At 41.3% G+C, this 14081-nt stretch overlaps 1 protein-coding gene across 4 annotated transcripts in view; it reads left to right on the top strand.

Moving 5' to 3' along the window:
* Positions 1–14081, top strand: part of TBC1D30 (TBC1 domain family member 30) — a 94575-nt gene that overhangs the window by 58481 nt on the left and 22013 nt on the right. For all 4 annotated transcript variants that reach the window (XM_082422741.1, XM_082422740.1, XM_082422743.1 and 1 more), the window contains 3 exons: positions 7348–7516; positions 9461–9629; positions 13825–13930. In XM_082422741.1, coding sequence (XP_082278867.1) covers positions 7348–7516; positions 9461–9629; positions 13825–13930 — 444 coding nt within the window. The remainder of the gene's footprint in view (positions 1–7347; positions 7517–9460; positions 9630–13824; positions 13931–14081) is intronic.

The following is a 14081-nucleotide window of genomic DNA, read 5'->3' as shown; positions in this document are numbered from 1 at the left end:
TCTGTATGACAGAGTCTAGGTCCATCCACCTCACTACAAATAACTCAATTTCGTTTCTTTTTATGGCTGAGTAATATTCCATTGTATGTATGTGCCACATCTTCTTTATCCATTCATCCGATGATGGACACTTAGGTTGCTTCCAAGTCCTGGCTATTGTAAATAGAGCTGCAGTGAACATTGTGGTACATGACTCTTTTTGAATTATGGTTTTCTCAGGGTATATGCCCAGTAATGGGATTGCTGGGTCATATGGTAGTTCTATTTTTAGTTTTTTAAGGAACCTCCACACTGTTCTCCATAGTGGCTGTATCAATTTACATTCCCACCAACAGTGCAAGAGGGTTCCCTTTTCTCCACTAGTTGCTTGTAGTAATCTCTCATGATCCTTTGTATTTCTGCAGTGTCAGTTGTTACCTCTCCTTTTTCATTTCTAACTGTATTGATTTGAGTCTTCTCCCTTTTTTTCTTGATGAGTCTGGCTAATGGTTTATCAATTTTGTTTATCTTCTCAAAGAACCAGCCTTTAGTTTTATTGATGTTTGCTATCGTTTCCTTCATTTCTTTTTCATTTATTTCTGATCTGATCTTTATGATTTCTTTCCTTCTGCTAACTTTGAGATTTTTTTGTTCTTCTTTCTCTAATTGCTTTAGGTGTAAGGTTAGGTTGTTTATTTGAGATGTTTCTTGTTTCTTAAGGTAGGATTGTATTGCTATAAACTTCCCTCTTAGAACTGCTTTTGCTGCATCCCGTAGGTTTTGGATCGTTGTGTTTTCATTGTCATTTGTTTCTAGGTGTTTTTGATTTCCTCTTTGATTTCTTCAGTGATCTCTTGGTTATTAAGTAGTGTATTGTTTAGCCTCCATGTGTTTGTATTTTTTACAGATTTTTTCCTGTAATTGATGTCTAGTCTCATAGTGTTGCGGTCAGAAAAAATGCTTGATACGATTTCAGTTTTCTTAAATTTACCAAGGCTTGATTTGTGACCCAAGATATGATCTATCCTGGAGAATGTTCCATGAGCACTTGAGAAGAAAGGGTATTCTGTTGTTTTTGGATGGAATGTCCTATAAATATCAGTTAAGTCCATCTTGTTTAATGTATCATTTGAAGCTTGTGTTTCCTTATTTATTTTCATTTTGGATGATCTGTCCATTGGTGAAAGTGGGGTGTTAAAGTCCCCTACTATGATTGTGTTACTGTTGATTTCCCCTTTTATGGCTGTTAGTATATGTTTTATTTATTAGAAGCCAGTCACTAGGTCCAGCTCATATTCAAGGGGAAGGGCATATACAAGGGTGTGACGACCATGAGGTGTAGATCCTGAGAGGTCACGCTGTAAACTGCCTTATTTGTTATGCTTAATTCTGTTTGGATCTTGTTAATAGGTTGCTTTCACATCTGGGGCAAGGTATGAATGAGGTAGGCTGAGAGTGAATGTCTGTGATGGAAGGTGTTTGCGTGGAGAAAGGTTATGAAAGTGAATTATGTTTCTTATCTTTTAATCTTTGATGTCTAGGGCCTTTTTTAGTAAAAAAATTCTAGAAACACTTTGAGATGGTTCGCTAGCAAGTTAAACTTATAGGTCTGAATATGACTCAGTGAGTCACCACAAATAGTCTTTATGAGAAATGAAGCATTTCAGATGTAGAGGATGGCCACTGCCTTATTTGCTTGGTGTAGTATGGGGTTGCTTATTCATATTTGAACCCTGAAGCTGTTTTTGATTGCAGTGTTGTGTGATGGATGGGATGAATACTTAGTCTTTGTATTCAAGATCGCCCCCTCCTCCCAATTCTGTGTTTAATTGCGGCAAATAACTTAGTGATATTCTCAATCACTCACTTAATGTCATATGGAAAAATAAACACATTTTCCTCCTGGTTTTATATACATCGTGGTGGAATTAATTATAAATCCAGCATGACATGATCTAAATCTGTATTCACCCTCTCGATTTTTCCATTCATGTATTTAAGGAAACAGCTTTGAAGGTACTTGTTCATCAAATAGGCAGGGGTGAAGGGGAGGAGGCAGTGACAAATCAAATACGTGAGTTTAAAACATTTTTTATTAAGAAGCAATTTTGTTTATTCAGCCTATCAGCTTTAGTCAGTTTTTTTTTTTTCTGGTATAATTTGCATGACTGTGGAATGAGAACTGTCCAGTTGAAATGTTGAAATAAACAATTCGGGTTAGAGAGTGAGGTGAAGAGGTTTGGGGAAGGGGATATAAATGCCAATCCAATCACAAAATCTCAGTGATATTTGAGAAACCAAAAATTCACATAAAAAGATGGATTATTCAAAGCTGAGAAACTGAATATTTATATTTCTGCCTCTAAGAAAATGAACTCTGTGGAATGAAATGACATCATCATCATTTAGGAATCTTGTGGTTAGACATTAATATGCAGAGGAAGGTTGGGTTTATGAAGACACTTCCGATGCTAAGGAAAATATTGGATGTCAGTGTTTTTCCAGCAGCTCTTTTGGCCTCTGCAAGTTGTAATTATTTGGGAAATTAATAGTTTATCAGAGTAGGTAAACCATTTTCCCTGCTTTTTTGGCGTTTACTGTTTTTTCTTAGTAACTTTTTTTTTAAAATTAATTAATTAATTAATTAATTTTTGTCTGCGGTGGGTCTTTGTTGCTGCACGCAGGCTTTCTCTAGTTGTGGCGAGCGGGGGCTGCTCTTCGTTGCAGTGCGCGGGCTTCTCATTGCAGTGGCTTCTCTTGTTGCGGAGCACGGGCTCTAGGCACGTGGGGTTCAGTAGTTGTGGCTCGCGAGCTCTAGAGCGCAGGCTCAGTAGTTGTGGCACACGGGCTTCGTTGCTCCGCGGCATGTGGGATCTTCCCGGATCAGGGCTCGAACCCATGTTCCCTGCATTGGCAGGTGGATTCTTAACCACTGCGACACCAGGGAAGCCCAACTGTTTTGTTTTTAACTATTTGTTAAAAATTTGAAGCTTCCCCATTATTTTTTTAATACTTCATTTTTAAGAGCAGTTTTAGATTCATAGCAAAATTGAGAGGAAAGTACAGAGATTTTCCATATACCCCATGGCGCCCCCCCTGCCCCCCCAAACACAACAGCCTCCTCCATTATCAGTATCACTCACTAGAGGGGTACATTTGTTAAAATCAATGAACCTACATTGACACTTCAATAATCACCTAAAGTCCACAGCTTACATTAGGGTTCACCCTTCGTGTTGTACATGCTATGGGTTTGGACAAATGTATAATGACACGTAGTCATCATTAGAATGTCATAAGGGTATTTTCACTGCCGTAAAAATGCTCTGTTTTCTTCACTCCCGACCCCCCCCACTAATCTTTTTACTACTTCCATAGTTTTGCCTTTTCCAGAATATCTTATCGTTGGAATCATACAGTATGTTGCCTCTTCAGATTGGCTTCTTTCATTTAGCAATATGCATTTATGGTCTCTCCATGTCTCTTCATGGCTTGATAGCTGAATTCTTTTTAGTAATGAATAATATTCCATTGTCTGGACCTACTGGAGGACATCTTGGTTGCTTCCAAGTTTTGGCAATTATGAATAAAGCTGCTATAAAAATCCACATGTAGGTTTTTGTGTGGACATAAATTTTCACCTCCTTTGAGTAAATACCAAGGAGTGCAATTGCTGGATTGTATGGTAGGAGTATGTTTAGTTTTGTAAAAAAAAACTCATCAAACTGTCTTCCAAAGTGACTCTACCATTTTGCATTCCTACCAGCAAAGTCTGAGAGTTCTTGTTGCTCCACATCCTTGCCAGCATTTGGTATTGTCAGCATTCCAGATTTTGGCCATTGTAATAAGTGTGTAGTGGTATCTCACTGTTGTTTTAATTTGAATTTCTCTGATGACTATGATGTGGAACATCTTTTCATAGCTTATTTACCATCTGTATATCTTCTTTGGATGTCTGTTAAGGTCTTTGGTCCATTTTTAAATCAGGTTGTTTGTTTTCTTATTGTTGAGTTTTAAGAATTGTTGTGTATTTTGGGTGACAGTCCTTTTTTCAGATCTGTCTTTTCAGGTATTTTCTCCCAGTCTGTGGCTTTTCTTCTAATCCTCTTGACAGTGTCTTTTACAGAGCAGAAGGTTTAAATTTTAATGAAGTCTAGGCTACCAAGTATTTCTTTCATGGATTGTGCCTTTGGTATTGTATCTAAAAAGTCATTTCCCTACTCAAGGTCATCTAGACTCTGTTATCTCCTAGGAGTTTTATGGTATTGCGTTTTAGATCATAGGTCTATGATCCCTTTTGAGTTACTTTTTGTGGAGAGAGTAGGGTTGTTCCAGCACCATTTGTTGAAGAGACTGTCTGTTCTATTGCCATTATGTATCCTATTTTTTTTTAAAGATCTAATGTTTGGTCTTTGGAATACAGTAGTAGGTGAAGTAACATAGCTGACACAGTACATAGCTGGCTCTTATGTCTTATGTCAGATTTTGAGATGCGTTTGGACAGAGAATTTCATTGTGTCACAAGAATTACTGTGATAATCGGAATTCTTTTTCTTGTTTTCATGTAATTTTGAGGGATTGTAATCGCTTCATAAAAACTTATAAATTCATTTAAAAATCTTTCTTGGTATTATATAGCTTATTCTAGATGAAAAGTGCAGTAATAGACTGTTACCTTTAAATTTTGCCTTCAGATCCCATAAATCTTCTCCTTACCTGTAGAGTGCGAGGTCCCTGACAGTGTCCTCTGCTCTGCTGACAATCTGCTCTCCCCTTCGCTGGCCTGGGCCCTCCAGGACTTCCTCCCTCCACACAGGCTGAACGTACTGCTTTTACTGCTAAGCTCCTATTTCCAGGGTGATGCTGCATTTACCTGGTAAATTCTGACCCTGTGTCAGGAGGCTAAGGCGGTTCCCTGGGCCTGTTCACTCCTATAGTAAAGGCCGCGGGGGGCCTTCTTGAGAGTATGTCCCCAGTCTTACTGGCTTAGTCAAAACTATGACCCTAGGGCTTCCCTGGTGGCACAGTGGTTAAGAATCCGCCTGCCAATGCAGGGGACATGGGTTTGAGCCCTGGTCTGGGAGGACCCCACATGCCACAGAGCAACTAAGCCTGTGCACCACAACTACTGAGCCTGCGCTCCAGAGCCCGTGAGCCACAACTACTGAGCCCATGTGCCACAGCTACTGAAGCCCGTGCACCTAGAGCCCGTGCTCCACAACAAGAGAAGCCACCGCAATGAGAAGCCTGCGCATCTCAATGAACAGTAGCCCTTACTCGCTGCAACTAGAGAAAGCCCGCGTGCAGCAGCGAAGACCCAACACAGCCAAAAATAAATAAATAAAATAAAATAAATAAATTTATAAAAACCAAAACAAAACAACTATGACCCTAAAAGTAGAAGTTACAAGCCAAGGATGAGGGGAAAATGGGCCCTTGGCAGGTCTGGGAGAAAATTATTTTTTTTGGAAAATAGTGTTTTGTGATATGCTGAAAATCAAAATATGAGACAGCTACTTCTCCACCAACGTATAGGACCCACTAGATTTTGTTCTTTTATTTTTAAAATTAATTAATTTATTTTTGGCTGTGTTGGGTCTTCGTTGCTGCGTGTGGGCTTTCTCTAGTTGCGGCGAGCAGGGGCTACTCCTTGTTGTGGTGCGCAGGCTTCTCATTGCAGTAGCTTCTCTTGTGGTGGAGCACGGGCTCTAGGTGGCGGGCTTCAGCAGTTGTGGCACACGGGCTCAGTAGTTGTGGCTCGTGGGCTCTAGAGCACAGGCTCAGTAGTTGTGGCACACGTGCTTAGTTGCTCCGTGTCATGTGGGATCTTACCAGACCAGGGCTTGAACCCGTGTGCCCTGCATTGGCAGGCGGATTCTTAACCACTGCACCACCAGGGAAGTCCTATGATTTTGCTCTTAATTTTGCTTTTTCTGTGCTCTAGGGAAAGAGCAGGTCTTCTAAGGAGGAGGGCATAAACAGAGCATGCAAGCTGACATATAGAACTCACGTGTGTTTTGCTGGGTCATTCTGGTGGTTCTTGACATCTTAGACAAGATGCAGAAAAATCAGATAGAAAAGTCAGAATGAAAATAGTAATTTGAAGAGCATGAGACAATCTCATGAAAGAAATCCCTATTTAAAAGTACCATTTGCTCAAACAAAACCTTGTTGCACTCTCCCAGGAGAGGAAGTGGACAAAAAGCCGACATCAGTTGTCCGAATAACCCAGGTTGATGGTCAGTGAATCTTGAGACCAGCTGCATTTGGGATGTTTCATGACAGGCCAGCTCTTGGTTTTCAGGTTAAGGTTGTAAAACTGTGCTGATATCAGGGAGCCGACATTGAGATTCCTGCTGGCTGCTGAGAAAGCACGTGCTCCGTGGCTTCTCAGAGGGAGGCTGAGGGTTGTATTTATCATCACAGCTACTTACAGGATGAACTCAGGTCTAGCGGCCCAGCTAGAAATTTTAGACATTGGCAGATGTGGGGTCTGAGGTACTTAGGCAATTATGCCACCCGCTTCTTACCCAGGGGAAGAGGAGCCTTGAAAATCCAGAACATTTGGTTCTGACATATGTAAAGGATAGTGTGCTTTGGCTAACTGCATTTTATCTGTTTGAATATGTTCTGTTTAGGATATATTAGTATACCGGTTTTTATGAAGCAATCTTTTTTTTTTTAATAGATTTATTTTGTTTGTTTATTTATTTATTTATTTATTTTGGCTGCGTTGGGTCTTCATTGCTGCATGCGGGCCTTCTCTAGTTGTGGCTAGCAGGGGCTACTCTTCGTTGTGGTGCACGGGCTTCTCATTGCGATGGCTTCTCGTTGCGGAGCACAGGCTCTAGGCGCGCAGGCTTTAGTAGTTGTGGCACGTGGGCTTTAGTAGTTGTGGCTTGCGGGCTCTAGAGCACAGGCTCAGGTTTTGTGGTGCACAGGCTTCGTTGCCCCGTGGCCTATATGAAGCGATCTTATTCTTTTTTTTTTTTTTTTTTAATAAATTTATTTATTTTTGGCTGTGTTGGGTCTTTGTTTCTGTGCGTGGGTTTTTCTCTGGTTGAGGCGAGTGGGAGCTACTCTTCATTGGGGTGCGCGGGCTTCTCATTGCGGAGGCTTCTCTTGTTGCAGAGCACGGGCTCTAGGCGCGTGGGCTTCAGTAGTTGTGGCATGTGGGCTCAGTAGTTGTGGCTCACGGGCTCTAGAGCACAGGCTCAGTAGCTGTGGCGCAAGGGCTTAGTTGTTCTGCGGCATGTTGGATCTTCCTGGACCAGGGCTTGAACCGTGTCCCCTGCATTGGCAGGCGGATTCTTAACCACTGCGCCACCAGGGAAGTCCAACGATCTTATTCTTTATCTTTTTCTTCAGATTATGATTTACCTTATTGACAAGGTACTTCCTGAAAGCTATTTTGTCAACAATCTCCGGGCACTGTCTGTGGATATGGCCGTCTTCCGAGACCTCTTGAGACTGAAGCTCCCTGAATTATCTCAGCACCTGGATACTCTTCAGAAAACTGCAAACAAGGAAAGTGGAGGTAGTGATTGATTCAATGCTATTTTACCTTTGAAAAAAGTTTACTTCTCTGGTTCCACTGTACGTAAGAGCCTAAACCTTGAATGGAAATATGTATTTTCAGATATTTCTGTTGGTGAGAGTTTAATGCAATGAAATAGATTTCTAGAGAACAAAAACAAAACTAAAAACAAAACCATGAACAAAAAACAGAGGGCCAAATGTTGAACCTCTAACTGGTTATGGTTAGGAACTCAGTCAAGAACCTAATACTTCACCAGTACCAGATCACCAAGTATATATTGTACTCTAGGTAAAGAAGGGTATCCGTGTCTTGCCATCTAGTTAAACTGCTTTAAGTTGGCACCAAAACTTATAGGAGTTCTTTAAAACTGAGCTACAGGTACAACTTAGCACAGACTGTGGTTTTGCCTCAACCATTGATGTTATGGAGAGTGGAATATGTATTTTCATAAAGTTGTAGGAGGTGAAAGCAGTCCTTTGGACTGAGCTCCTTTTATTCATTCATGCGAAGGGTATTTAGATTTACTTGAGATGAATGGGCCTGTTCTTGCTGGAGAAGGGCTCTTCTGGACCTCTGTTTAGAACCTGAGCCCTGCAGGAATGGACTGGGCTGAGTGGGGCGGTGATGGAGACAGCTCTGCAAGCAGCTCTGAGTCTCCTCCATCTAGCCGGCTTCGTCCAGTTTCCCAAGTACCTGAGCTCGTAGCTGTCATTATACCCACTGCTTGCACTTCTCCGGCTGTGCTCAGGATACCAGAAATAGAATAGTCAGAAGTTTGCTATGTTTCCTTTAAGTGGTTGCCAGTTCCTGATCCATGCATTTAAATCTGGGAAAATACGAAAGGATTTTGAGGACCCTATCTATGATTAAAATACACTGGAAATTTTAGTGACACCCGAGCATCTCTAAGCATTTTCTTCTAAGTCGTTTGAACAATCTTACTTAATTTGGCTGTGCAGTATACTTGTGAACTGATGGGGATTTCATAAAGCTTCCAGAGAGACCAAACTTTTCTCTCCTGGAGTCAGACACACTTTTACTGGGCTCCATGTTTCCCCCAAATGCCCTGTACTTGCTTAAGTGGTGACCTCAGATTCTAGTCTCTGAACAAAGATATTCCTTTGTTCATAGGTAAGAAGCAAGAAAATGAGTGCAGGAGAACAGATCTTGTTTTGCTTGTACTTGGGTAAATGCACCTTCTGACTGTAATTTGGAGGGAAGATTAGTCCAAATATCTAAATTTCTATATTTCACTAAAATACATGCTTATGTGATCACAGGAGATCGGAGGGGACTCTTTTTTTTAGTGAATCCAGAAACTTCAAAGTGAGCTGGATCCCAGGTCTTTAAAACTGGGTATAGTTTAGTTAAAAATATTGTAAAATTTCACTTTGCTTGATCTCCGAGTATTTTGGGATTTTCCAGCTTTATTTCTGTTATTGGTTTCTGGTTTAATTCCATTGTGGTCTGAGAACTATGTATAAATCAAGAAGTAGACAAGTAACTGCTAATGAGCAATTTTATTTTTATCGGCAGCATTTGAATAAAGGTAGGCTTTAGGAGGTTTTGAAAATCAGCTTTTACTTTTGAGAGGTTAAAATCCTTCCTTTTTATCCTGTTTTCAGTAAGGAAAACATCCTCCTTAATTTTCAGCACCCCACAATGGGTAGAGCCAAATTAAATTTTAGGTTAAGATTTCTGAAATATCACGAAGAATCTGTGAAGTTCGTATTATTGAGATTTTTATTAAACACACCTATGTTCTTCCAAAAAAAAAAAAAAAAGGAAGGACAAAAGGAGGAAGGAACCAGAATTTAGAGATATAAAGAAATCAGTCAGGAAATAACATATTTGGGTGGACATGGGAGACTGAAAGAGGGTATTTTTACATCTTACAAGTTGTCGATTCTGGAGAGATGTAGAGTGTTTGTTTTATTTCAGGTGGATATGAGCCCCCACTTACGAACGTCTTCACGATGCAGTGGTTTCTGACTCTCTTCGCTACGTGCCTCCCTAACCATACGGTTTTAAAGATTTGGGATTCAGTCTTCTTTGAAGGTTCGGAAATCATCCTAAGGGTGTCGCTGGCTATCTGGGCAAAACTGGGAGAGTAAGTGATTTCCCGCTGCTGTTCTTTTCTGTGGTGTTGAGGGCCTTACACCATTTTTGTGCTCTAACAAGTAAAGGATTGATATTTAGGTTTGAGGAGGAGAGAAAGTTGTGAACTGGGTGCAATTGCTTCTGCCTTCTGAACTCTCAGCTGGCTCTTCTGTGAATGTGGGGGGCAGAGAGAATCCATTTTACTGAAGGAGGCAAGCTGTTTCAGGCCTGTAGGTCTCCTCCTCCTCAGTGCTGGTGTCCTGCCTGGTCCGAGCTGTCAGCATCTTTTCTGACACTGGTTGGGGAGAGGGAAAGGGACTTAGGTGGAAGAGGAACAGGCAGATCTGGAGAGGACTGGGTAGGTTTGTTGGTTAAGACTGCAATTTGGCTTATGTTTGAATCTTTATAATTTATTTTGTGAGCTGTGATAAAATTAAATGAGATAATATGTATAAGGGTATCTAGCATGGTGCTTGGTACCTAGTCAACGGTAGAACTTATTTCATTTCATCAAGAGTTAATTCTGTGTTGAAATCTATTACTACTAAACAGATTTTACTTACATTCTTGTCTAGTAGCAGAGCTGAAAAAACTAGGGTATTTTCACCGATCTCTAATATATTATGACTATTACATTAAAATTCTGCCTTTTGGGTAATGGAAGAGACATCAGGATGAAGTTGTTGCAGTTAACTGAAGATGCAGAGGATTTTTTAAAAACATTTTTATTGGAGTATAATTGCTTCACAGTGCTGTGTTAGTTTCTGTTGTACAACAAAGTGAATCAGCCATGTGCATACATATGTCCCCATATCCCCTCCCTCTTGAGCCTCCCTCCCACCCTCCATAACCCCTCCCTCTTGAGCCTCCCTCCCACCCTCCCTATCCCACCCCTCTTTGTGGTCACAAAGCACCGAGCTGATCTCCCTGTGCTATGCTGCTGCTTCCCACTAGCTGTTTTACATTCGGTAGTGTATATATGTCCATGCCACTCTCTCACTTCGTCCCAGTTTACCCTTCCCCCTCCCCGTGTCCTCAAGTCCATTCTCTATGTCTACGTCTTTATTCCTGCCCTGCCACTAGGTTCATCAGTACCATTTTTTTTTAAATTCCATATATATGCGTTAGCATACGGTATTTGTTTTTCTCTTTCTGACTTACTTCACTCTGTATGACAGACTCTAGGTCCATCCACCTCATTACAAATAACTCAATTTCATTTCTTTTTATGGCTGAGTAATATTCCATTGTATATATGTGCCACTTGAAGATGCAGCGAAGTTTTTAATGTTTCTTTCCTAGAGCTGTAAATGACTTGAGCGGGTACCCATAGACGACACGGATCAAAAACTTTTTCAGCAGCCTTTTTATCTATGACAAGTTGTTTCCTGGGAGACTTGCAGTATTTTTTACTTTTTGTAAGAAAGATCCACTATCAATTCAGGGATTAAAAAAAATCATTGTTGTGTGGAAGTATTTTAAAATATCATATAGCTATCTCCTTTGCCTTTGTTTTATTGTACATAGCTTTTCAGCTAGGCAAATAAATTCATCTGTGAGGGGTTTGTTGTGCTATTTACTTATCTGATTACTTTCTTCCAATGTCTACCTCTTTCTGCAGTCACATATTTCCAACCCACTCTACACCTCGTAAACTCTTTGAGCTTTGATAATTTCTCTATCAAACACTATCACACTCTAACTGGTATGATAGTTACTGAGTAATTAGCTTATGGGATTAAAATGCTGAAGCACTTTACTGTATGCTGAGTCAGTTAGGGTCCCCTTTTTGTTAGTTCTTAATGATGGGGCAGGAGGAAAAGAGGTGGTTCTCATTTTATTCCCATCTATCCATTATCTGTAGGATCAGAATTTATTCATATGGTCATCCCAAGGATGGCACACTGTTGAAATAATAATAGCTACACTTAAAATCCAATATTCATGGAATGCTTGCAATTCCATGGTTCTAAGGCATGGTTCTAAGCGCTCTAGATGTAAAATTAACTCATTTAGTCCTCACCATCATCCTATGAGGTAGGTACTGTTATCATCCCCATTTTATAGATGTGGGCACTGAGGCACAGAGAAGTTAAGTAAATTGCGCCAAATCACCCAGTTAGTAAGTGGAAAGGCCTGATTTTGAACCTAGGTACCTTGGCTCTATAATCTGTGCTTTTAATAATGTGAATCTATTGCTTACAAATGGCTCCTGTTTATGAAGTTCAGGGATCTATGAATCAGACTGGTAGAATTTTAAATGTTTCATAGTCTTTGCTTATTATAAGTATACATGTTTTGAGCGTGCAGCTTGTTAAACGAAAGGAAGGGCAACCAACATGTATACAACATCAAGTACCTGCAGTGCCGTCATTGTGTTAGGAAGTTTAAACACATCATCTCATTTGATTCTCCCCAGAGCCCTGTGAAGTAGGTAGGATTATTCTCTCTGTCTTTTCAAGTGAGAAAACTACCCCAGGAAGGCTAATTAACTAGTTCAGTGTCCCACAGCTAATGAGTAGCGGAGCTGGGACTTAATCCTGGATCTTTCTGACTGTAATCAGTCAGATTCCAGGGCCTGTAATCTTGTCCACAAACTTTCCATTGGAAAAATCGTAAACAGTATGCAGGTGATCTCCAGCTTATGTGTACCTGAGTAACATATGTGCCTTGTGTGTGGTTATCCATGGGACCCTTCCCATCACCCTGCTTCTGCAACGTGAAATTTCCTCCTTTGCTCATACCAGCGGTACTTTTGGAACATGTAAGCTGTAGACCATCTCCTTAGCCCCACTGGCATCTCCTTCACATGTCCTTTCTTCTCTGACCTGACTGCCTTGGTTCCCTCCCTCGTTACCTCATGCCTGGCACCGTCCTCCCTGGCCTCCCCATCGTACCCCGAACTCGCCATGCCACCTCCCGGGCAACCTTGCCAAGGGCATGTCTGTTCCCACACTCCATATTAAAGGCCTTTCAGTGACTCTTGTCCTGAGGGGGCCCAGCAGGCAGGGGAGGCCTTTGCGATCTGCTCTCTGCACCTCTCTGCCCTCAGCTCTCCATGGCGCCTCCAGCTGTGCAGCTGCTCCCATGCTGGTGGTGGGGACCTACATGCATTTCGCCCCCCCGGTAGTGCCTTCTGTCTCCTGTATCCACATCTTTGGGATGCTTTTTCCACCTTGTCAACCTGCAGAATATTTTTCAAAACTCATCTTAGGCATTATTTCTCTTCCTCACTCTTCCTGCCGCTCGCAGGATAAACTTAACCACTTTATTTATGCCCACATGCTACTCGGTATTTTTCATTGACACATCAGCCGTTTATTTCATTTATTTATTTACATGATTGTGGCAGTGGGATTTGAACAGCACTCCAGAGCATGGAATTTTCCCATCATCATATTGTTTTTGGATGGCTCTATGGGAATCCCCTAACCTTAGTGTATGCCAAAGAGCATGTCTTATGATTGGTGGGCAAATAGAGTTATCCTGCTATACAGAGAATGTCATAATAGATAAAACAAATACACAGGTCTCTTTGCTTTGGGTTATTCTTTCCCCCTCTAGAAGAAGGATTAAAGTCTCACCTGTCTCACAGGATGGGAGGTGACAGATTCTTTGTTTACATGTCGAACCAAACACAGGAAACAGGGTGTAATTTCCCACTAGCAGCAGTGTCCTGAGAAGGGCTGAAAAGACTACCTGTGAAAATATCCTGTGGACTGATGAAATATGCAGATAAAGTTTTTGTATATTTCATCCTTCACTTCTACTGTGGTTTGGTTTCAGTCTGTCGATGCCACTGCAGATTGAAGATCCAGAGAAACAGATTCCCTCTAGGGAATAATTGTACTTGGGCACCCAATTTCCTGGTTATAATTTCTGATCAGTGATGGGTATTCTGATGTGTAGAATGTGTCACGTGGAAACAATAAAGATGCCACAGGTGGGGCTGTGAGTCAGGGGAGCAGCATAGCAAAGATGGGAACTCATCCTAGAATAAGTACCTTTACATTGCCCTTCGAATTTTTAAAATCTTTTCTCTGCCTAAAACAGGCTGTACTGTGAGTGTATCATAGGATTTTGATTTTTGTTGGTTGCTAACTCGGTCGATTTGATGGCAAGAGAAAACATGTCTTGTTGTGCCTGCCGCATGTACCTGATAGCGTGGGTATCCTAAACAGTTCCTTTTTCTGTCCTTTATCTAGGCAGATAGAATGTTGTGAAACAGCAGATGAATTCTATAGCACCATGGGGCGCCTTACCCAGGAGATGCTGGAGAATGATCTTCTGGAGAGCCATGAACTCATGCAGGTGAGTGGGCAGTGCCACCCCCCTTGGCTCGGGGGACCCTGGTACCGTGGGAACAAGCAGTGCCAGAGCAGCGGTCTTGGGAAATGTATTTGCCCAACCCTCAGATGTAGTTTTTCAAATGACCAAGAGTCTATATATAATTTGTTAAGAA

Source organism: Balaenoptera physalus, assembly GCF_965194825.1.
Source record: "Balaenoptera physalus genome assembly, chromosome: 13".
NCBI lineage: Eukaryota > Metazoa > Chordata > Mammalia > Artiodactyla > Balaenopteridae > Balaenoptera > Balaenoptera physalus.
This window is presented reverse-complemented; position numbering and strand designations above follow the sequence as displayed.